The sequence below is a fragment of the Perca flavescens genome, chromosome 24, assembly GCF_004354835.1.
Source record: "Perca flavescens isolate YP-PL-M2 chromosome 24, PFLA_1.0, whole genome shotgun sequence".
Lineage (NCBI taxonomy): Eukaryota > Metazoa > Chordata > Actinopteri > Perciformes > Percidae > Perca > Perca flavescens.
The window spans coordinates 6,133,692-6,158,221 of NC_041354.1; the positions used below are offsets into that span (position 1 = coordinate 6,133,692).

The 24,530-nt window shown below is 41.6% G+C and overlaps 2 protein-coding genes across 11 annotated transcripts in view; one reads left to right on the forward strand and one right to left on the reverse strand.

Annotated features, from left to right (window-relative positions):
* The window catches only part of r3hdm1 (R3H domain containing 1), a 46,674-nt gene extending 27,494 nt beyond the window's left edge, over positions 1-19,180 (reverse strand). For 3 of the 10 annotated variants that reach the window (XM_028571617.1, XM_028571623.1, XM_028571624.1), the window contains exons 1-5: positions 18,995-19,180; positions 10,653-10,812; positions 4,350-4,548; positions 935-952; positions 205-294 (exon numbers count right to left, since the gene is read on the reverse strand). In XM_028571617.1, the coding sequence (XP_028427418.1) occupies positions 205-294; positions 935-952; positions 4,350-4,508 (267 nt within the window). In that variant the 5' untranslated portion in view covers positions 4,509-4,548; positions 10,653-10,812; positions 18,995-19,180. Of the gene's footprint in view, positions 1-204; positions 295-934; positions 953-4,349; positions 4,549-10,652; positions 10,813-15,363; positions 15,510-18,994 lie in introns of those variants that run through there. The other 7 variants (XM_028571618.1, XM_028571615.1, XM_028571622.1 and 4 more) reach the window with 5 other exon arrangements.
* The window catches only part of zranb3 (zinc finger, RAN-binding domain containing 3), a 74,813-nt gene continuing 69,146 nt past the window's right edge, over positions 18,864-24,530 (forward strand). Inside the window, 2 exon segments of the mRNA XM_028571625.1 lie at positions 18,864-18,950; positions 20,715-20,914. Of these exon segments, the coding sequence (XP_028427426.1) occupies positions 20,769-20,914 (146 nt within the window). The 5' untranslated portion in view covers positions 18,864-18,950; positions 20,715-20,768.

Genomic DNA, 24,530 nt, shown 5'->3' on the forward strand with positions numbered 1-24,530 from the left:
GACTCCGTTTGACTGGTAAAAAGGCTAATAGCTGCTAATAAAGACAGGAGAGCAGTTTTCATGGTGCCCTCTAAAAACAGCAATAGTCGCGGTATTGACAGTAACTGTCCAGTAATTGTTACCATCAGAATATGGTGTACAGTAAAACTGGTAAACCAGCACACTCCTAATTTGAATACACTCTGGTTATTCAGAGATTGTTACCTGAGGTGCTGCTGAAGGCTCAGGAATAGCACAAGGAAAGGACTCTTCACACACTGCCAGGCTCCGCACCAGCTTTAGCCTGGTGTTGGACTAAGGGGGAGGGGGGTGCAGGTAGGTGGGCAGTTACAGTTACAGTTAAAACCATGCGCACACACACATAACCGCATCAATATTATCACGCATCACAGCGACAAGCCAAATTAAAACAAACAGCCAGCGAGCACAATCGATTCTTTGCAAGCAAACCCTACAGTTACAATATTTCCCATTTTAAATGTCAAATCTTTTCCTGAGTGACGGAGCTCTTCGCAGCTAGCATGATTGTCCACCAGTAGCTGCAGATTTTCTCAGATAACTTTATCAGAACAATCTTAAATAAAAAATGGAGTAAGCATTTTCACATAAACCCAAGCCGTCTCATTGTTTTTTTCCCTGAACGAACCATCTACAGCAATGTAGCAAGCACACAGGAAACGGCCATTTCAAACTATTAGTTTTTTCCAGGCATAATACACACACAATAGCCTCCACTATCATTCATTTAATAGCATCAAAACATATTGGTCTGAACTCATTTGAAAAATTTCGGGAGCAATGTGTACAATGACAACTTGCTTGACAGGAAACACAGTTACAACTTCCAATTTATTTCAAGCAAACAACGCAATCCAAGTGCACATTACACAGGTTGGAGCATCCTTGCACAACATGCACGTCGAGCGTACCGTACCTTAGAGTACTTCACAGGCTGTCCATAGGTAAGGGAGGGGTGCAGGGAAAAAGTGCACAGGAAGAAAAATCAAACAAACCACAGAAGTTTGGTGGGAGAAAGAGGATTGTTACTTTAAGAAAGCGGAGAGGTTTGAATTAAATATGACTGGCCTACATTTTGTGCATGCGTGTGCTACTAGCTCTGCAGAAGAGCAAAACAATTTATACCAAGACAGCAGAAAAAGACAAATAACCTTCTGTAATGCCGGTGTTTTTACATCTGTTCCTGAACTGAAAAATTTAAGGACACAGAAACAAAATTTAGCTGCATTGATCTGCAAATTCCCTGTGCAGCATGAAATCTCAAGTTAAACATTTACCATTTTCCTGGGAGCATGAATTAATTTTGCAGAGCATATGCTACTAAAGCGGCTGCACTGTGGACACACACACACACACACACACACACACACACACACACACACACACACACACACACACACACACACACACACACACACACACACACACACACACACACACACACACACACACACACACACACACACACACACACACGATTCGGGTCAGTCTTATGCGCTGCTCTCAGCTCCATTTAGCCGTCATGTGAATCAAACCGAGGCGCTGGAGGTGAGATGAAGAAAGCAGAGAGAGACTGGCCGCCCAACAGTGTGTGAGACAGCTCGCTGCCTCTGTGCTTCACGCACTGGTGGCTGTGTGTGTGTGTGTGTGTGTGTGTGTGTGTGTGTATGTGTGTGTACGTATAAACAGAAGGTCTCTCAGTAGCATGCATAGAGGAGCAGAGGAGGGGAGGAGAGAGGGTGGGGGGGGGGGAAGCGAACCTGGCAGGAGCCATTTCAGGCAAAATTGTAACAGAGCCCAGTCCTCTGCATCCTAATCTCAACATGCATCCACACACAAGTGCACACCACTCTGTCCTTCACCACCTGTCCTCTGAAATCAAAAGGACAACCCCCACCCTCTTATTGAGCTTGAGGGCCAAAACATTTTTTAAATGGACCGCTTTTCGCCAATCTCCAATGCCTGTGACCTGCCGCGCCCCTTTCTATATCAGGTAATATGGATGTGGATGGAGGAGAAGAAGGGTGGGGGGAGGAGAGGGCTGGGACTGTGAGCGCACCGCTACACCAGCTAATTGAGCGGTGTGGGGCCAGTGGGGAATGAACAATGCCGGCAGGAGATAAAGGAATGGGAAAGGGCTGAAGTCAGCAGAAGTAGGCCGGCCACCAGCCACCTGTCCTGCTACAGGGGACAGAGCTGGAGGCAGATGGTGGCAAAGTCACCCAGTCTCTCACCCCCCCCCCACCTTCCTCTGTTGGAATGCTTTTCCACATTGCACCTACTGCCACCCCCTCCCCTGTTTCTTACCTAGTTCCCTACCTCCTCTATTTCTCCCACAATGAACCTTTCAGGCATTTAACCGACGCCCTTACACAAAACGACAGAATTAGCTCCACCTCCTCCACTGCTGAAATTAACAAGCAGAAAGGTCAGGGGCTTCAGGGTGGATGGCATATCTTGGCATATGGTCCTGTGACCATGGAATAATTATGCCAGGGGTGAGTTTTATGGAAAAGGAGTAGAAGGAGAAGTAAGTCGCTAGATACATTCTAAATTTGGAGAGGTCACAAAAAAAAGAAAAACAGAGGAGGCAGTGATACATGCAAAGTCAATCTGAGGTGAGATGTGAAGGGACAGAGTTTTGCTTTAGGTGGTAAGAGCTGAGGAAGAGAACAGTTTGCTTGCTTTAAAATTCCATCAAAAACACTGCTAATTTCATTCACTAGTTTCAAATCGATTGTTTAAATATAAGACAACGGTAAGTCATTTATGCTGAACAGCGGCCACTGTGGCCACAAGTGGTAATTACAGGATAATGGCACGTTGAATTTCCCAAGATTTTCTCATTTCGGTTGCAAAAATAAATAGCTTGACACATTGAGAAAGCAGCAGAACGAAGTGTATATTGAAGTGAGCAATGATGCGTTTTATTGCTTATGAAGTCAACTTTATATTTCCAAGAGGAAGATTGTGTCAATTCATCTTTTAAAAGTTACATCGTCTCAGAGTCTTTCGGTTTCCTTTTTGCTCCGTCTGTTCTGGACAATTACTGCAACCCCTACATAGTTTCAAATTACTGGTGCTGCATAACTCTCAGATGTGCTCAGTGGTGAGTTATTTTGACCACACTTTTTCATCTACAGTAGTAGTTAGAAGGTGTTCAGTAGAGTTAACCTTCATCTACATTCTTCTTTTTGGTCTTCCCTCGGCTTTCCGTCCATCTATCTTCAATACCGTGTCTCTCATGCTCTTTCACCTTCCTTCTATCCTTGCTCCCTCATTCTTAACCTCTTAACCCATCCCTCTCTCTTCCCTCTTCCTCCTATGTCCCCTCCTCTCACCCCTTCAGCTTCCCCCTGCTGGTGTCATTCTGTTCCTCTGGGCAACATAGACACAGGAAGTTCGTAGATAAGCCAGGATTTGAGCTCCAGATTATCTGCCTGCCTGCCTCACTTCCCTGCTCTGCCTGCCTCCAACCACAAGGCCAGATTGGCCTGAATCCTATTTTTAGGCTGCAGCCAGAGACAATCCTTTTCCCTTCTTGGATTTTGTTTCCTTGACCACAATCGAAGACATTGCACATAATTCTGCCATTTGGGAGCACTAACCAGTCAGCACCGGTTTTACTATTGAAGCCAAATTAACAAGTGCAAATTGTCTGCGGTCCCAGAGCACATTTGTTGCAATGACATGGAGAACTAATTAACTGGCAGTTTATTTGAAAGTGATCTCAGCTGCCCTGAATCCCCAGTAGATCCACTGCTTAATATCTCCCAGGGAGGATCTATGAGATTCACTAGTTTCCACAACCAAATTATCTTTTTCCACACTCCGTTTCAGTAGTGACCAACCTTGGTGCTGTGGCAAGGCAGAGTCAAGCACCACATTATTATTTCAGTCTGTGCAGATGATACTTTTCAGGAATCATTTTTCTTGCTGAGGCAGCCCGGAAAAATCATCTTGAATGCCGCAGGTGACAAGAGATCCCCAGGGCAGTTGGCGTTTGACGTCGACTCTTACTGAATTTTTATGGAGAAGAGTGTGGAAGAAAAATGAACATCACTCCTGGTCCGGTCAGGTTGCTGACACCTCTAACCTCCCCGATTAGACGAGTACGTGACGTGTTGAGGAAACGTTAACAAAAAAAGACTGCCTGAACGCTTTTGTGACAAAAGTCAGTTTTGATCTATATGATACGGGTCAGCATATGAAAGGGGTGTTTTTATATATATATATATATATATATATATATATATATATATATATATATATATATATATATATATATATATATATATATATATATATATATATATCATTTAGTTCTTTACCTGTACGTCCCGGTTATTGTTGCTGCCGTGTTCATCTCTGCTGCTCTGGCTCTGGTCAGTGATCTCAGATTTGGTGGCGTTGTCTTTTGGAGATGGCACCGTGTCGCCAGCTTCGGAAATTTTCATCGTTTCAGTGTCAACTGTATCGGACATTCTCATTGCAAAGTCTTACTCGGAGATGCTGGCAAATACAGAGAACCTGAAAGAGACCGAAATGTCCATGAGGGGATGAGCATGTTAGGATGAGAGGCTTCACGGTATGAAGTTCTCCATTATTATAAAGTAATGTCTTTTATTGAAGTATCAAAGCCTCAAATAACAGAAACCTACAAATAAGATATACCACAAAGTATAACTATTCTACACATTTCTCCCCCAGGTATGTACTGTATCTGGACAGCTCAATAATCAAGTAGTTTTAATTGGCCCAAACACTTACAAGTATAACAGATATATGGATGATTATTTGGAAACAGATTTTTGAGGTCACCTAGAAACACCATACATTTGCCGTTGGTCCACCAGAGAGTACTGGCAAGTGTATTATTCTATTACCCGCATTGTACATATGATTGAGTTTCCTTAAAAAAACAAATGTAAGCGATTAATTAAAAATGTTAGTGTTCATTAAATTAAAAAAGAAGAAGAGCTGATGTCGGTGTCAGCCTTAAAAATCCTGCACCAGTCAGGCTGTAATTCCCAAATTCTACTACCTAAAATACTCCCATATTAGCAGTTTTATACTAAATGTGTTTGATTTTGCTTTGCTTTCCAAAAAGCATGTGTCAGGGTGATTGTATATACAGTATACCAACACAATACAACAATATCAACAAAATATGCACTTTTTCACTAGTTAGAGCGAATTTATTATTTCACAAGACAACACAAGGTAACACGGAGAATCTGGGCTGTGCCCAGTGGTTGTTGAGGCCACCAGTCATTGTCCTCATCCTTCTTCTCTACACTGTGAAAGAGAAACAGTTTATCATCATTATGTTTGTGATATGAACTCATTTTAAGCCATTTTTGGATAATGCACACTAGGGAGTAATGCAATAATAAACAAATGCAATAGCACAGGCCTACATTATTAAATAAGAAACTGAATTATAATATATAGTGTCTATATGTATACTGTGGCATTAAGGTCCATAAAAGTAAAAATAGTAAAACAAACTTGACATGAAGAAAGCTCTTTAGCCATACAGTAATAAATAAAACTTACTTGTTCACACGGCATCATTGAATCAGGCCCACAGCAAAGCGCCTGCTCTTCATCTGTGGTGTGGTCCATACTGTTGTTTGAAGAGTGTTTAGTAATGACCGTTTACTTTGTCTCACTTTTTCTTGTGGGTTTTATTTAGAAAGTGGAAGCTACAATACTGCAGCAGTAGTAACAGTGATTTGCCGTGAGTGCACGGATGCCAATTTGCCACCGAGCAGCCTAACAATGTTTTCATGGCAGACATTTAGAGTTGTTGTGGCAGTAGAAACACAGGTGTAACTTATAACATTACTGATGTCTCCATATCTAAATGGAAATCAGCCATTTAGAATGTCATTAGCTACATCAGAGTTTGACAACTCAAACCCAATGTACGCTGTGAGAAAAAGGAGCGGCGCTTTGTGTCATCAACACAGTCTGTGATCACCCGTCACTTTCTGTCCGTCTGTGCTGGCTCACAGTTTTGCAGCTGTTCAGCTACAGACGACGGACGTGATTGGACAAGACACAGCAGGGGGACAGTTTGGTCCTGTGAGATCCAACAGCTTCAGATTACAGTGTTGGTCTCCCCTTGGGCCCAGAAACTAATAAACCTTTGACATCGAGGTTCCAAAGTGTTAAAGGAGGCGTGGAGGGTCACAGCCCCCAACCTTTTTTGGTTGGGGGCCATATATATATATATATATATATATATATATATATATATATATATATATATATATGCTTAATTGAAATTTTGAGGGTGCAGAGTGAAGGCAGTGCAGCCAAAAAGTGACAGAAACACACTACCATATAGGTTTTATTTAATATAAAATTTAATTTGGTATTTAACTAATTTACCTGATATTAAATCATATGATCTATTATCTGCAAAAATGTGGAATTGCCTAAACAATTTCAAACTATATGAAGGTTTATTATTTGTGTTTTCATTCGTTTAACGCTGTAAAGGCAAAGTTTCTGATTGCGTACAGCCATCCAAAACCTTGAATTACCAGCACACAATATACAGTAGTATATGTAAAGGCCATACTGTATCTGAGCAGGAAGATAGGAAAGGGAGAGGTCCACACCCCCCCCCCCCCACCACCCAAATTACTCAGTGTGTAAATTGTAAAGGAACAGTTCAAGCATGCAGATTACACTCCAGACCCAGAGTTTGGTCAATTTAATGACTGGTTCAAACATTGTTCATACAACATGAAGACTTTTGGGGTTTATGTCAGCTTAATTTGTCAAAAAAATAATTTTCAAAATATAAGAACTCTACATTATTGCCAATCTTGGATCATTAGTTGCTTTGCACCTATGGTCTGTTGCATGAAATAACTGTGTAATGCCATGACCTCCCTATGTTGAAGTCATGGTGCGAGTTGATCCTGCTGATATGACCTAATTATGTAGTCAGGCCCCATGCAGTCACAGACACAGACACACACACACACACAGACATAAAGAAGGGAGAGCAGACATCTGGTACATGAGAGCTATGATTAATAGGTTAATTAGAGATGGGCTCATCAAATTCACTTTGCACATCAAAACTGGATCCACAAATGACAGCACCTACTCTGTGCTTGAGTGTGTACGTGGCTGCGTGTGTGTTCCAACCATCACCAATCAGCGGAGACTCAACCTATTTGCCCTGCAGTGATCAGAGCCATTTCCCTATCTGATCGCTGAGCAGCAAAAGCGGCTGGCTAAGAATCGAATGTTTATCTTCGTCCCAAAAGAGCTGAGACAGCGAGCGGGAGCCGCTCTTTAAAAAGGCGGCATCCAATTCCTCTATGTCAGAGTAATTGACTTCTAGTGAGGTCCGCTGCCCTCCGGTGCTCTTCTGCTGGGCAAATGTACTGCTAACCTGATGCTGTGCAAGGCTAGGAGGTTAGCTAAAATGGGGCTGGGCACTGGAGAGTCAGATGTTGAATTTCAATGACCTGTCAGAGGTTTGACAAAAGCAACGGCGGCTGCTGCTTTACATTATTTGTACATTCTGAAGGAAAACAGCTTAATACTCCAGGGTGCTGTGCACGCCTTTGAATATTTAGTGTCTGTTGCTGACATTTTGATGAGTGAAGTCTCTTGAGTCGCTCTGTTGAAGATTTGCAATATTGGACAGATATTTTCAAGAGCTGGGCTTGTGATGGATAGTTACTTTGTCCCTCACCGAATCATTCATTCTTCCAAAACACATTTTATCATGGGACTGGAGTGTTGGACTAAATTTGGCTTCAGACTTTGATGCATTTGAATTTCACCATCTCATCTCTCATGGCTGAGGAAATTGCACTGTGTGCCTGTTTAGAATCCCTGATGTTTTGACTGCATAAGTAATATAGATCATCATTGGATCGTTAGTGTTACATTAAGGAAACGTCTGGGAATTTAAGGAGTAGCAAATTGGGGTCTTATGACGGAGTATGAAAACAAAATCAACATATTTTTCTTTTAAATATACATCTGAGGCTATGTTAATATTGTAATGTCACATGGATGATTCTCTCAATGTCATGATCACTATTTTCTTTCATGCTGCAATACTGTAGCAGGACAGAAACTTCTAACTTGAGTCACAACCAACCAAGTGCACTGAAGAATTGTGCAGCTTCATTTTAATGAATTTCTGCTTCAAGTCAGTAGTAAAAAACAACAACTTTATTACAGGTTGACACTGTACCTGTGTTTGAGACTGACATAAAACGTTTGTTTAGTTTAAAATAAAAAGCTTGGCTTTCTGACATTCCATTAACACAAGAAAAAATGAACAAATTATGTGGTTAATCCATTTATAGTACATTTATTTGAGAAAATACCGGAGTTTCTGGAAAGAGTACTTACACTAATTGTTTTACATGTACTGTAAATGTTTTTTGTTTGCTGTGTCTGTTTTTGTGATTCTGTGTAACTTGTGTACTGTTGCTCCAGGGCTCCCTTGTAAAAGAGATTTGATTATCTCAATGGGACATCACCTGGTAAAATAAAGGATAAATAAAAAAAAATAAAAAAACACTAGTCTAATGATAGAGATATGTGAACAGACTGAAACTGGAGTAAAAAGTATTGGTTATTTAATATATAAGTACTTGACATTGCACTACTGCACAACTAATTACTAATACAGAGTACCATGTCAAAATAACAGGAAATGATGTCATGTATATTCTTAATGTTTTAATGGAAGTGATAACTGGTGAGTCAATGTGTGACTATGTAGGTCTAAAGGAAATTAATGTATCTTTTTAGGGCTTTATTCTTGAATTGCAAAATGATTGTGCAGCACACAATAGTGAAAAGGCAAATGTCTATTTTTGAGCACTTAATGAAAATAAATTTTATATATATATATATATATATATATATATATATATATATATATATATATATATATATATATATATATATATATATATAAATTGCGACTAATCGCTGAATTTCTATAGTTAATCGCGATTAATCACATGTTTTATCACATGATTAAAATTCTATTATTTTGCATTTCAGAACTGTTTTTAAGTATATATTAACAATGGAAAGCAATTCTTACCAGGGTATCTTGATTGGGAATCATATGAATGCAAAGAAAGTTACTTTATGAACTTGACTTTAAGATTTGTATTTGTTTATTTATTTATTTACTGTAAACAAAAGAAGAAAAAAAAAAAAGAAAGGTACTAAACAACAATCAGCAACTTGTTTATTGTTAAGGCCATGGTCAAAATTAAAGATTTAATAATAATGTAATAACTATAACAATAACTATTTCAAATTATATCCACTTATTTCACGACAAAAACAACCACCAGATGGAAAAAGGGGATTTTACAATTACTGTGAACGCACCACGAGGCTACGTGTTTTAAGTGAACGCACCGTCTGTATTGTTTAATTCCGACAACGGCAGCTGAGCAGACTGTTACATCCTGGTGTTGGAATCCTCTACAGTGAAACACAGTCACACTTTACACTGTTTAACGTTAGCTGTCAGCATTTTAACCGTGTTTAATCCAGCTGCTAGCTAAAGGTAGGCTAACGTTACATGCTGTCAGGTGTAGTGTAAAGTCAGGAGCCAAAATGAGGCACCGAAATTTTTGCTCTTATTTCGGTCTCGTTACTACCGTTTAGGTCGGCACGTTACGGTACCCAACCCTACTTACCAGAGTCAAAATAGTGTACAGAAACTAATAATTTGGATTACTCCCTGACGTCCAGTGATCACCGGTTGATGAGACAGCGTTTGCACTTTGGTTTCAACAACACGTCGGCGAGTAGCACTCTCCAAAATAGTGCTTTGCCTGAGCCCACTAGCATCAACCTGAGTCACGTTAACTGGACTATGCTTAGCTCGTAGTTGGTAGCTCAAGCTTGACGTGTTTGGTGATATTTTTATTTGGCTTTACACAATGTGCCTATGGCTTTCAACTTGTCTACGAGCCGTCCGGGAGTTTTGGAAAATAAAAAGCGCCATTCAGAATTGTGTTGTAGCTGCATTTCTCCATCATGCAGCCTGCAGCAGGAGGATGTGTTACGAGGAAGTCTATGACAGCTTGAGTAAGTAAGTAAAGGTGCGGCAAAGGGTCAAAATAGTAGCCTGTTAGGCACGACATGAAGCAGAGTGAAGTGAAAATAAATTAATAAATGGCGGCATGCGATTAAAAAAAAAATTGCGCGTTATGCTCGGCCCTTAATCGCATTGCGATTAACGCGTTAATGCTGACAGCCCTAATATATATAGTGATATAGTTCCATAGCTTAGTCTGAGCATCTCAGAGGCTGGGTTGTTGGTGTTGTTTATTAAGTATGGGGCTCTTTTAATTACGTCATCATGTTGCGCCCTTTTCTTCTGCAGTGGTTTATTGGCAGCTGACAGGAGAATTAGCGCCACCAGCTGTTTATCTTGATGAATCAACTTCTAACATTTGCGTGACAGTAGCGGAATAAAATGCACATTCATTTCTGGAAATTTGGTTAAATTTTACACTAAATTTGTATTGAAACTTGACTTTAATAACATTAGGATCCCCAGAAAATCCATATTCCCTGACTCTTGTCAAAACAGAAATAAACAGGAGACGTACTTGTTGCGTAGCCAGTGGTGGTTGTGGCGAAGGAGGAAGTGGCTGGTGAAGTTGATGAGGCTGAGCCTACCGATGCCATTTGAGACTTCTTTGCCCATGTCTGCTTCAGCTGCTCTGAACAGCAACCGGGGCCTCCGACATCCTCATGACCCCTGCTGACCTGCAACCGAGAGGGGCACGGGGTTAGCGCTGTGGTGTCAGAGAGGTCAGAGGTTAGGAGCGGCACTGACACCGAGGTCGCACGGACTGACAGCAGTCAGGATGTCAGCAACTCTGAAATATTTGTGTGTTGGAGCAAAAAAAAAAAAAAAAAAATAAAAAGATAAGTGTGGCGAGTGTGTATTTCTGGGCCCATGCGTGCCTATGCGCAATAAATAATTGATGTGCACAGAGATGGGAGTGCGGCGGAGGCAACAGGAGAAAGCACCCCTGCCAACCTCATAAAAACCAACCATTAGGAATTCAGAGAGCAGCGGGGGAAGATAGCATTTCTCAGCTGAAATTCCTCCGCCATTTGGTTGCACATACATTTCAAATCGTCTAGCGTACAATCTCTATTTTCCAGCAAATCCCTTTCTAGCTGAACTCCAGGGTGACACTGGCTGGGCAGGGCAGACAAATGAAAACGCCAACAACAACAGAGCTGCATACAGTAAATGGGATTTCCAGCTTTCTAACCAAATTAGGATTTTACCGCCCGCTTCCCTGGACTATTCTGTTGAATTGCTGCCTTAATTGTAATGTGCAAACGTGATATTACTGCTCGACGTTATTGGCTGCAGTTGGTCGTACTTCCCAAATTAGGATGATAAACATCAGATTAGGACTGCAAATAATTATTTTCATTATCAATTAATCTGCTGATTGTTTAGTCCGTTAATCAATTATTCTTTAAGTGAATAGTGAAAAGTGCACATTATAATTACCTAACGCCCAAGATGACATCTTTAAAATTTCTTGTTTTGTTTAACTAGCAGTTAAAAATGCAAACTTAACCAATTTTTGCCAGAAAAAAATAAACAACTCATCCATTAATCAATTATTCGTTTCAGCTCTTACATTACATTACTTGATGTTGTACATTCCTTTATAGCAACATATATATAACTGGTCCTTGCTCAGGCTTCTCATTGTCTCCCTGCGTCTCTCGCATCCTCTCCCTCCTCCCCTAATCTCCGTCTCAGTAAGCGGGCAAGGTGCCACGCTGACTCTGGCACCCAGTGGTGCCAAGGCCTGGCTGCTGCTCCCAACATGGCCTTGGTGAGACCCCCGTGCCAGCCAAAAAAGGTCAAGTGGAATCCCTGCTCACTTTATAATCTTCCTTCTCCTGACTCCTCAGCCTGCAGCGAGGGCAGCAGGCTGCGATGATGATGGGTGGGAGCGACGTGCCATGAACAGTCGCCATTTGGTGCATTGCTTTAGTTCAAACAGCCCAACCATCCACAAATACTAGGAGTGTTCATATTTACTGAGCGACCTAAACAGGACCACTCAATGTTATTTAGTGTTAATACAATCTAAGACTCCAAAACTCCTTAACATGAAAGTCGTTTGACATTTTAGCAAATTTGTAAGGAAAATGTCTCCTACTGCCTGTAGCATTTCTCCCTGGCATTGGCAGATGGACGAGTGGCCCGAGGCAGGATCCATTCATCAATGTTGATGTCATGTATATAATTACTTACATCTGGAGTACATAATCTAGTATATGCAGTTTGTAGCCAGTAATCTATTGCTGCATGTTGGTCATCTCTAGATAGCGTATATCTTTTTCCGAGATACTCTTATCTCTGCCCTTCTGCTCTTCTATTTGCCTCTTATCGCTTTCTGAACGCACCCAGTACCTTTTACATGGTTATTCTGGTGTGACAGAAGTATCAGTTTTGCTGCTGTGGCTCTAGATTTTGCCCTTCTTGCTTGCAAAAGTGGTGCCAATTCAAGCCACTGCAAATAGAAGTGCCAGCTAAATGTCTGAAATGGAAAAATGTGGAGCACTGCTCTGTAATTCAGTGCTGGTCCTGCAGCTATCACACATGCACACACGCAGAGTGTAAAAGTTGTTCCGACAGTGGTGTGGCTGAGTCTGGCCATAGGCGTTCCAGGTTTTATGGCCAGAGCGGCTGAGCGGGCTTCAGGACTTCACACGGAGTGTGTGTATGCAGTATGGTGGAGACGGTCTTATGAATGCTTATGCCGCAAACAATGCACAACACCCACCCCCTCAAAAAAAATATTTTGACAGGCACGGACACAGGGAAACATCACCGTTGGACACACACAAGTGAACTTGTAGAGACTCTCCGTCTGCCTGTGTGTCCTCTAGTATTGTGCTGTAGCTGACAGGGAGTGGTTCATTGGTATTACAGTCGCCGCAGAGCGCGGCAACGTTAAAGAGGCTCCCTCAGGCATCGTTCAGTGTCGCACCGCCCCTTTACACCACCTTTATTGCCATGCCAGATGGCATATCAGCCACACACACACACACACACACACACACACACACACACACACGCACACGCACACGCACACGCTCAATTAGACGGATTACGATACAGGAAACCGAAATAATCGTCACAAAAATCAAAGATGACAATAAAACCAATACTATTTGATTACTCTGTAAATTATCAAACACACATTCTCGGTGGAAATTATTTCTCCAAAAACCCACAGTGGGGTCATAAGGGTGGCTGTCATCTGAGCCGAGTTGATCATACACCAGGCTCTTTGCGGACTACTCACACGGACAATTACGATCAATGGCAAGCTAATTAGAGGACTTTTTTTCAATCACTGTGAAGCGCATTAGAGCCTACTGGTGATAGCACTCACACACACGAACAGGCGAGCGAGCACACTCCAGTATACTTAACACACACACAACACACACATTTCCCTCCCACATCTCTGCCCTGTTCTGTTCTGCTTAGCTCTGCGTGGATCAGGGCACTTGTCTGGGCTAAAAACCAGCTCAACTGGAGGTGAAGGACCCTCAATCCCTCCCTCCATCTATTCTCGGTGGAGATCGAGGAGATGAGTCAACCGTGGGGCGGAAAAGAACAAGCCATCGCCTTCATAAGCTTTTTCCGATCACAAAGTCAATCCACCGATGATTTCTAAGCGCCTGCCGGAGCAAAAAAAAAAGAAGTGGCAGCATTCTCCTGCACGCAGCTGCAGATTACGCATTGAAAAATATTTCATGCTGTATGGCTGCTGATGAGCTTTCGCAAGTGTCACACAAAAAGGACAACGATAGGAGCGGTGCCAAACAGCTGGGATATTTTCTGCAGAGATGTAGAATACTAAACAGAGCTCTATCAGTGGAGCAAAGTGAAACAAAAGCCGAGACTCAAATACAAAGGTAATGCCATGTCCGAGGGCTACAGCTTTGTGTCACCTGCTCCCAATTTCTGAGTTAGAATTGCCACTGATGCTTGGCTGAAATTCTCAAGCTGTACATTTCAAAACACAGGAATCACATCAAGAGCAGCCACAAATTTTACCGCAATTAATTGCTGGCTTTCAGACATACCAACAAAAAGATGGATTTAGAATAAAATCGGCTTCAGCAGAGTGCAGGACATGCACCCTGATAAAATCAGACATCAAGTTAACAGTTAATTAGGTTACTAATGCTGGTTCACATTCATTGCGCTGCAGTAAAATTGATTTCAGCATTTTGCTAAACTGAGTAACTAATCTCCCATTTTCTACCCATTTCTGCTAATTGCAAAGCAAGGAAAGCACTGACAGGGGAGCTATATAATTGGACCAGAATGCGATTAGTGTAAAGCTTATGAAATTATATCACTTTCATACACTGCTTGCTTGAATTTCTGGGGCGACTGAGGCAGTGTCAGTTTAAGGAACTGCCTGTAATAGCTCAGACTGAATTAACTGAAAAAAGCATAAACAGGCACAAATGAGCCTGTAATTGCGCTTCTCGCTCTGCCTTCAGGTCATCTAAGGCAGAGAGCGCGGTGCTGCGAAGCAGAGGCACATTCAGCCAGCATTAATAAATTAAATCCACAGCAGAGCATGTAGGTAATCCATTACCTATTCCATAGGAGAGCTCCCAGGGAATATCAATCTAGGCAATTAGAGGAGAAACAATAAACACAGAAAACAAACATGCAAGTCTAGCAGTTTTAATCTATGGAGCCTTATGAGAGGAGAATAACTCAAAAAGTCAGCCAGACTCATTAAAAGTCAATTTGCAGTCAACACCTGCAGAACAAACAGGGGGGGAAGAGAGGAAGAGCTTGGCTGGAGAACAATGCAGAGCGAAGCCTCTTATTGGCTGATCTTGGTTAATTATCCTCGTAATGAAGAGCAGAAGCAGCATTGGCAAACTAGCGAGGAGATTTGGAAAGCTGTGGCTCAGCTCACTGAGTAACACGGCACCGACGGCACACCAAATGTCATGTTGCGCTTAGTTTAACAAGCCAAAGAAAAAGACTGCACACTTGCTTACTGACTTGCTGCCATGCAATGTTAAAAGAAAGAAAAAAAGCTGAAGCGATTTTCTCATGAATTAACATAAACAGCATTGAATACAGCATGCGTTCACCTTAGGCAGAAATCAACAGCCACAAAGGCACATGACAAAGAAAAAATTTAAAAAAGCAGAACAAAATAATAACCGAGAAATATGAACAGGGAATCAGAAAAAGCATGTGAGATTCAAGTGGCGCGAAGCTGCAGGACCTACCTGCCCGGCAGCTCTGCCCTCCATCCCTCCTGCTACTCAAGCGTTTAGTTTCCATTGTACAAGAGGCACAATTTGCTGGAGAGGAGGCTGGAGTCACCTCCCAGCTCGCTCCTCGGCAGCTGCCTGCTGCCTCCTGTTCGCTCGCTCGACTGAGTGAGAGTGTAAGACGGGGAGAGGGGAGTGTAATGGGAGAGGGTGAGGGAGAGTGGGTGTCACAAAAAAGAGAGAGAGAGAGAGAGAGAGAGAGAGAGAGGGGGAGGGAGAGTGCTGTGCGAGCACAAGCCTACCTGCCACAACCCATCAAGCCAGCCAGCCTTGGAGACAGCGCCAAATCAACAGCTGGCCCCTGTGTGATGTCAGTGCCTCAACAGCCAGTCACGGCAGCCGAGGCCGGCCGCCGCTACGGAACCAAAGTCACCGGCTAAATGGGGCTCTTCATTAGCTACTCTGCTTTAGGATGGAGGCGGGGGTAGGAGGAGGAGGAAAGGGTAGCCAGGGACATGGGATGGATGGAAGGAGACCGCGAGGAAAAGGAGAGCAAGATGAGAAAACAGGGAGGGTGGGAGGTAGAGCGGTAAGAGAAAAAAGGCGACAGCACAGAGGAGGTGAAAAAGAAAGCGAAGGAGAAGGAGAGAAGACAAGTGGGGAGGAGGAGCGGATAGGGGACAGGATCGACATGTCTGTGGCCAGCTAGGTGCTCTCAAAGAGCAGGTGGAGAGGCGATGGGGAGTCGCTGGCCGCTGAGAGGCCGAGCTGTTCACTGGGCTACCTTCCCATTAAAGTTGGCACCCTGCTTTTCACACACGAAGACAAGGCTAGAGCTAATCCCACAGACTTAGAGAGAGAGCCACCACCTGAAATACCACCCAATACTAAAACACAAGAGTAAAATACGGCAATAAAACATTTAGCTTTAGGCAAATCTCCGATAAGCTCATTTTGGTGGATCAGCGAGAAAACAATACACTGACTGCATTAGGAAGAAGAGCAGCTGCCTGTGCATGATCAAACCGCACCCCTAACCTCCTCCATTTCATCTAAAGCTGCCTTTTGTGACTTTAGAGGATTTAATAGGAAAAACAATAAGGGATCATGGCCTCCACCAGAATTTACTCGCCTTGTTTATTTCATTAAAGATCAAGTATTCTGTCTCCTTTGTACGTGCAACGAAGACAGCGTGGATAGGAGCCATAATTGAGCTCTGATAATAATCTACTTCATAAAGCACTTTCATCGCTAAGTGACTGACAGACCATCAAAGACACAGGAAGTGACAAACAGGTCCGATGCAGAGCCCAAGTCTAGACTGCCATAATGCGATTGTTTTTTTGTCCTTTTCAGTCACTCAGACTTCAACAGCAAACACAGTGGGCGGAAAAGTTCCTGCTGTCACTTAGCAACCAACACCAGGCTGCGACGACCGATCCGATCCAATCCTGCCTCATAATTGTACCATTCGTTATGCCAGGTCTCTGAAGAATGTATTATTTGTGCTTCCTTAATCCCATGAAAAGGTCACCAATTGAACAAACAATTTATGGATAGGCGGATGAATTATTTAATGGCCCAGACCAAATATTATAGGAAAGAGAGATTTTCCCCCTGGAAGGTCGATTAATTATTTAGTCATTGGGCCACATCTTTGGTGAAAGCTATTACACAGCATCCTTAACCTCAATATCTGATAATGTCATCAGCTCCAAATATGCCCTAACCTGGGTAATGAATGGTCAACAGAGTCGCGAGGCTGCAGCGGTGGGTGAAACAGTTATGGCAAACAATTATTAGCATTTCTTTTAATGCCTTGGGAGGAGTGTGCCACAGAGTGCAGACAATTACAAGAGAGCATTTCAGCAATCATTTAGTGTACTTTTCTGTGACTGCCACTTCCTAATGTACTATATCTCACCCAGCAGGTACAAACAGATACATATCTGTAATAACCATAACACCCTAACATGGACGTAACCTGATTGAGAAATTCTAAACCTGCATACACAATGACTAATTATGGTTGTAATTCCCCCATTAAGTATACGCACACACACACTGCACACAATATAAGTAGCATATCACTGGACAGCAGAGTTTCCAGATATGCAAAGATGAACACATCATCTCCACTCTCTAAAACAGCAGCCGGAGGGACTGAGCCAGCATCCACTCTCCACCTACCAGGCTGGTACCTTGATGAAAATGATACAGTCATGATGCTGAGCCTCAGTGGTGGCAACGTGTAAGCTTTCAGTTCAATCTCTACCAAGTCTATGAGGTGGTATTTGTCTGGGTCAGTGCATCGGAATTATAGTGGGTATGGATTACTTATTACACAAGTACCAAAATGAGTTATAAGTATGATGTATGGCCTTTTTACTAGCACACATCTAGTGCATTAGGTTGCACTGTCCCATTTTATAATCTATCTGGCAACAGTAATGGAATTGTACAAAACTGTATGTCAATGTTAAGAACTATACTACTATATAAAAAGGCTTTTTAAAATCTATTACATCAGCAATTGAAAAAAATAAACCATGAAAATCTCTGAAATGCCTGTGGCTGATAGTGCAAAGCTACACTGCATCATTCATTATTTAATTAATATTTACAATTAAGTTGTATGCGACAAGCCTTGGAGGACTAGTTTCACTGATAGAGATTGGCGTTGATACATTTTATTTGTCACTCCAAATACAACATTAAACCCCTTTGCCTCTAGCCTATTTGGTAAACTCTGGCACTTTTGAGATATCTGCGCAACGTATCATTTATTAATACGTGGGTTTGATTAATTAGCGTGTGACTTGTTATTCTATGCTTCCATCATCCTAGAAAATTTCACATCGTCAATCATGTATCTGCCATAAAGACAAGAGATTATGAAAATACATGAAAGTATATGAAATGCATTCAAGTAATCATTTAGAGCAATGTAACTTCAATGCAAGTTATCGTTCGCTATTCCACCGCGAACCCGTAACACGACACCAGACTTCATTATAAATGTGGCTGTTTTAATTTTTCCTTGGTAATTGCAAAGCCACAAACCCCGGACATCATGTGACATTTCAATCGGATAATAGCTACATGTAACTAAAATTCGGCCGTTAAGACATTTAAGCAGGTAGCGCAAATATTCAATCAAAGCTTAGCATAGTTAATGGAAATGGCTAACCGTTAACCTTAGTAGACGCTGTTCGTTGCCGCATATTACCGGAGGAGAAACGGAGCCGAACCAGGCCTAAAAGTTAATGAATTATGCTGTATTATTCAACTACTGCCTTTTGCTTTTTCGGACAGACGCCGAACGTAAGTATGGCCGCTTACAATGTGGAGACGCAGTTTACTTGCGAGGTGTGTACTTTTGACGAAAAGCAAGGCAACATTATATGCCACATTTGGCGTTGGATCGTGTCGGGGCTAAGCTAACGATTATTACCTGGCACTGTGGCTTGCTAGCTAATGCTTGAAAACGGCCAAACACCGGTGCCCTAGCTGTCACGCACTAGCAAGAGAGATGTTTACTGCTAACTAGCTCGTGTTACATGATTACAACAATCCGGTTGAAGTTTGTTTACCGCAAAACGGTAACTGTTGGACACGATACTGCAGATATGTAATGTTGCCTTACCGCTTTGGTTTACAATCGGTGCACAGCCGTAGTCTCTACCGAGGGTGAAGTAGCTAGTGTTTGTGGCGAAGTGAAGGAGAGACGGCGGAGTCCAGAAGGCTGGGATAGTGCGTCAGATCCTCACGTACAACCGTTCGACACGTAGGGTGTTGAAAATATGTCACGTCTTGTCGTCGTTTTTTTTTTTTTTGCGTTATGGCAGCACGCATGCACAGCACACAGGTTTGATTTCTACATTTGTCTCACGTATCATTTAACACTGATTCAAAGTCTTTGTACTTTTAGGTGAGTTGTGATTACACTGACGTTGGTTCATGGAGTGCATTGAATACTCAGTGATGAAACTAAGTGCTGCGGAGCCTGCGGGTGCCTGGTGAAATAAACCGAGTGAACCTTAAATTTGCCGCGAAACTTTTCAGTGTTTTAGTTCAGTCTGCTGTTTCATAAAGTGATTGCAACGATTCATTTCACTCCACCTTCTCACTGGGTAGGCAAACTACGCGTACACTAACACAAATAACGTTGGTTTGTTTCTTCTTATTTAGATTTGCTAACATAACACTATTACATGTACGTTGTAGTACGTTACTGCTGCAGTCACGATATCATTACAAGGCTGTAACGTTAAGTGGCAGAAAATTGTAATGTAACATAAACACAACGTAAAGTAGAGCATTTATGTTAGCTTCTGGCTTTTCCCATGGATGTATTAAGATAACCAATGGTAGCTATACCAGAGTCATATGCAAATATTACAAACATAAATGCATATCCGGTATGAAAAATAATGAACGAGTGGTGCTTTTATTTCTATAGGCAAGTCTGTTTACTTCCGGTTTCTGATAGCTAGCTTCAGTGCCATGCGCTACATGGCTACATCCATTCTGACTTCTTTAGGTAGGAACGTTATTAACTCCAAATGTGTTCTTTTCATACTTAAATGTGTATTACTTTGTTGTCGGCCCCTAACCTGGCAACCTGTTATTTGGGCAATTTACTCCATATAGCCGATAAAGTTAAGTTTAAAGTCAATGCATAACTTTAGCTAGTATAACTGCAAGTTTCTGCCTTCCAGATCAGAAGAACTTACCTTGACGCATTTAGGTGGTTTTGGTGGAAAATTAACTATCAAATTTAATTTGTGGTTGTTGTTATTACAGAGTATTTTTATTGTTATTATTTGTATTAGTATACATGATCCAAATATACTTATGTTTAATATAATAAGTAAATAATATACATGCACAAAATATATGACTTTTGCCATTTACTGTGGACACAGCTTGCTCTCTGACTTCTATCTGAACACTGTTGTTATTGGAAGTTGTTACTGTTTTAAACACAATGATTTTGTGGGATTGTTGGTGTAAACTCACCAATATCTGTCATTACATGTGGAGGCAGGATTGATCAGGACAGCGCTGGGTGAGGCAACACAAAAATATGTTGTTGTAACTAATTTTACATCTCATCTGAATTCAGACTATCTTTGTCCACTATACTGCGTCATCCAGCTTCCAATAATGGTATTCCTGTCAGTGCTAGTAGGTAGCAGAGGAAAGCTCCAGTATTAAAAAAAAAAAAAAAAAGTTTTAAATCCGCAATCAATATGGTAAACAAAAGTGCTTTTTAACGTCCAATAGATGCTCTTGTAATTAATTCAGACCAAACCTATATTCAGATGTACAACTTGGTTTACCAATGTTTTTTTTTTCTCCAGCTTAAAGTCCGAGCCGGCTGACTGAGCAAGGGCTGAGAAACTGAGGACGTACGAATGGAAATGGACGATAATGACCTACAGGCCTCTTGCTGTGATACAAGATGGTCACAGCAACTGTCAGGCCTTCCTCACAAGCTCCTGCAGCGCCTGATGCCTTTCCAAAGGGAGGGAGTGGAGTTTGCTTTATCTAGGAATGGACGGTAAGTCAGTTACTTCACAGCTTTGTTGTTTACTAGTCAAAGGTCTAGTTTTTTTTATGTTATGTATTAAGAAACATCTTTGATATTGGAACAACACTCACAAATAGTTCAAAATCTAGTCTGAGAATTTTATAGAAGAATACAAGTAGCTTCTTGTATCTTCACTCAGAAGCTTCACAGGAAGAGGAAAGATATTAAGAAAATGTCGGTCACTGCTGCATTTTGATTTTCCCCACTTTCGAACGATGAAGACTTTCAGGTTGTGTCCATACTTGACAGCAAAACTTCCAGAACATCCGTAGCAAAACACATTTAGTGATTTAGTCTAATAAGATGGACAATTTGCCTAATGGAGCTTTAAAGTAGGCAGTTCCACCTCAACTTTTTATAGTTCAATGGGAAAAGGCAAATCAAAAGTCAAGAACGTATGTGAATATATTCTAAAAATAGAAGGTCAGTAGAATGCAGGTTGTATCTTTGAAAACAACTACCAGTCCATGCAAACACAGGACTTTGCACATTTCCTCCTCCCCGACCAGTCGATGTATGCTCAGGCTCTCGGGAAGGTCAGCGCAGGGGGAGCCAATCTGAGCGCTGCTGCTGTGATGCGGAGCGGCCATATTGATTCAGGAACATTGGGAGGCACTGCTTTGTTACACGGGTGGGTCAGAAGTCAATTGGCTCTGGCTGCACCGTGTGGACAGCTACCTCAGTCAATTGGCATCAATGTGACAGGAAGAGCAGCGCGGGCACTGCTTCTCTCTGGAGACCAGAAGTGGCATTATCACAATATATTACATACTATAAAAGTAGCAATGTAAGATAATATGGCGAGAGGGTAAAGTGCAACATTTTAAAGCCCCCTTTACCTCCCTCAACAGACAGACAGACAGATGGTAAAAGATGATAACAAGCTAAACATTATATTGACAGTAATCTTGATCTTTCTATGTATTTGAGGCACCCTGCTGTTCTTTATTTGTTCATGCCATATCCTTGAAAAGAGCCTTGAATTAAAGCAGCAGTGTCTTTTTTTTCCACTGATGCTTAACAGAGACCGAAATGCAATGTACGTCTTGTTGGATTTTTAGGACAGAGTGTAACAATTATGGGAAATGTAGGATATCGACATATGAAGTGGAACTAGACGAGGCAGGCTGACAGACAAAAAAGTAAATGGCCGCCCTTCATTATTAAATGAGGCATCATTGATGTCGGATATCTAACAGCGTGGGAGGATTTTTCCTTTAAATCTCATAGTTGTTGTATCTTTCCACATCCAGAGCATCAAGAGCATTGAACCAAAACATCAAATGTTGTTGCAATTCAAATACTTATGGAACCCGCTGTATTGGTCTGTGTAGGAGGGTGAGTGAATTTTTAATGGAGTTAGATGAGGGATAATGTGGGAAAGTTGTGGCACAGTACGACAATAAAAAACCCCAGAGATGTGGTTGATGGTATTGTTTGGAAAGTTGGGCAGAAGTGTGCCATTTGAGTGCTGACATCTGTATATATTCAGCTATTCTAAAACACACATTTACCCAGGGTACATCTGTAAAATGCAGTACTCTGACATAGACGTCTTGGTCACTTCCATTATGTGGTGTTGACCGTAGCTTGATGCACTGTATGTCTGCCCTGCTCTGATTTGTCCAAAATATTATTGTAAGTGACTGCCTGTGCTTTTATTGAATAAGGCCTGCTCTGCTGCTGTGAGAGGAGATCAATACGCAGACTGTGTTGTCTCTCCCTGTAATGGTCAAATTACTGAGAGAAGTCCTTTCCAGAGATGGGTCTCTGTACACATACGAGTTGATTTATGTACACCCATCATTATTGTTCATCATATAGACACTGTACACAGAGTCTTTCCATATAATAATTTCGGCTACTCAGCAGTGCACTACTACACAGTTACAGTACTCAGAGTACTATTTGGCTTATTTCCAGAGTCCCTGTTGAAAGGCCACCTCAAATCAGTGAGAAGAAAACATATGCCGCATTTCCACTGCATGGTACGGCACGGCTCTATTCAACTTGACTCGCTCTTTTTTGGTTTTCCTTTAGCAAAAGTTGACGCTAGTACCTGGTACTTTTTTTTTTTTTTTGGTACCGCCTCTGATACTTAAAGGTGGAGTTTAAACGCTGCAGGCCACTGATTGGTCAGAGAAAATAGTCACCAGAGCGACACAGGACATCTGGCACAAACCCTCCATTTTTAAATAGTCAAGCTACCGTCAAAAGCGACCGTAATTCACTCGCCCCGGATAAAAAAAGAAAAAAAAAATGTCAGCCTGCAAAAACTACAATTGATGTAGTACAGACATTGTTGCAGATGAACGGATCCAATGAGTGTCACATTAAAGATGATGTCACTGCTGTTTCCCGCTGAGAATCCCACCTACCCTGAGGGGGTATTATCCGCAGTGAAAATCAAAATAGAGAAAAGCACCTGGTACCAAAAGTGAGTCGAGTCGAGCCGTACCATGCGGTGGAAATGAGACCATAGAAAACCAAACAAAAATACAGCAATGTCTCATGCCAAATAACCAAAACAGTTCTAACTTTGGCAGAAAACTGTGTGAACCTGTAAGACCAGTAAGAAGCTGATTGAGAAAATATGGTTTCAGGGCCTTTAATAGTTTATTCGATGTCATTCATTCAGTTCGTTTGCCTGGACTATTTCTTATTAAAGTGGTACTTTTTTAGTGTTGCACGTCCATAGATTTGGGGGACTTGTGAGAGACAGATTTAAAAAAAAAAAAGAATGTTCAAAATGGAAGCAGCAGAGGCTGAGATATCCTGACTTTTCTGGTATGGGTTATGCAATGTTAAATCAGATCAGTTTCAGGTCACCATTGAGATCCAGCAGTCTCTGTACAAATCCCATGTACCTGAGCAGTATCTGAGGAATCTAAGGAAATCTCTTTTTAAAGTGCCTTGATTACAGTATTTACTTTCTAAGGTGCTCTAAATTCCATTTCTTCCTAAGTTAGCATGAAGGTTGCTTTAGGTTTCAATGTAAGTGGATGTTATATTTTTGTGTTCTGAAGATGGCAGGACATGCATTCAATTATACAGCATGAAAAATGGCATTTTACTCACCATCAGTAACCCGTAGCCTTAATAGCCGCCTTTACATTATTTCATTATTTAGATAGTATTATAGGCTTTTATAGGAATGTTTAGGCTGCACATGATAAATAAACGTAGCATGCTGGGTCAGTTTGTGTGTTAGAGAGAAGAATTATGCTGGTGGGAAACATTTTTAACCAGTATTGTTAACGTACACAATTTGCTCACTTGAAATCTTCAGAATAAAAGCATCATTAGAGTTTATATAATTAGATTATATTAGATAGTTGCATTAGAGCCCAACATTCATACATCTTTATGTACATCCTACTGTAGTAAATACAGGAGGACATGGATCAACCCAGACCAAGTAAGACTGTAGCAGAAAAACTCCTGAGTGCACTGAAATGAGCAATGGTGCATTTTATAGCTTAGGAATTCTTTTTATTTGTAAGAGGAGACTTGTGTTATTGTCTTCAGTCTCACAGCTCTTCCCCTGGAAACTTGCATGCTGGACAGTGTTGTCTTTCTACACCAA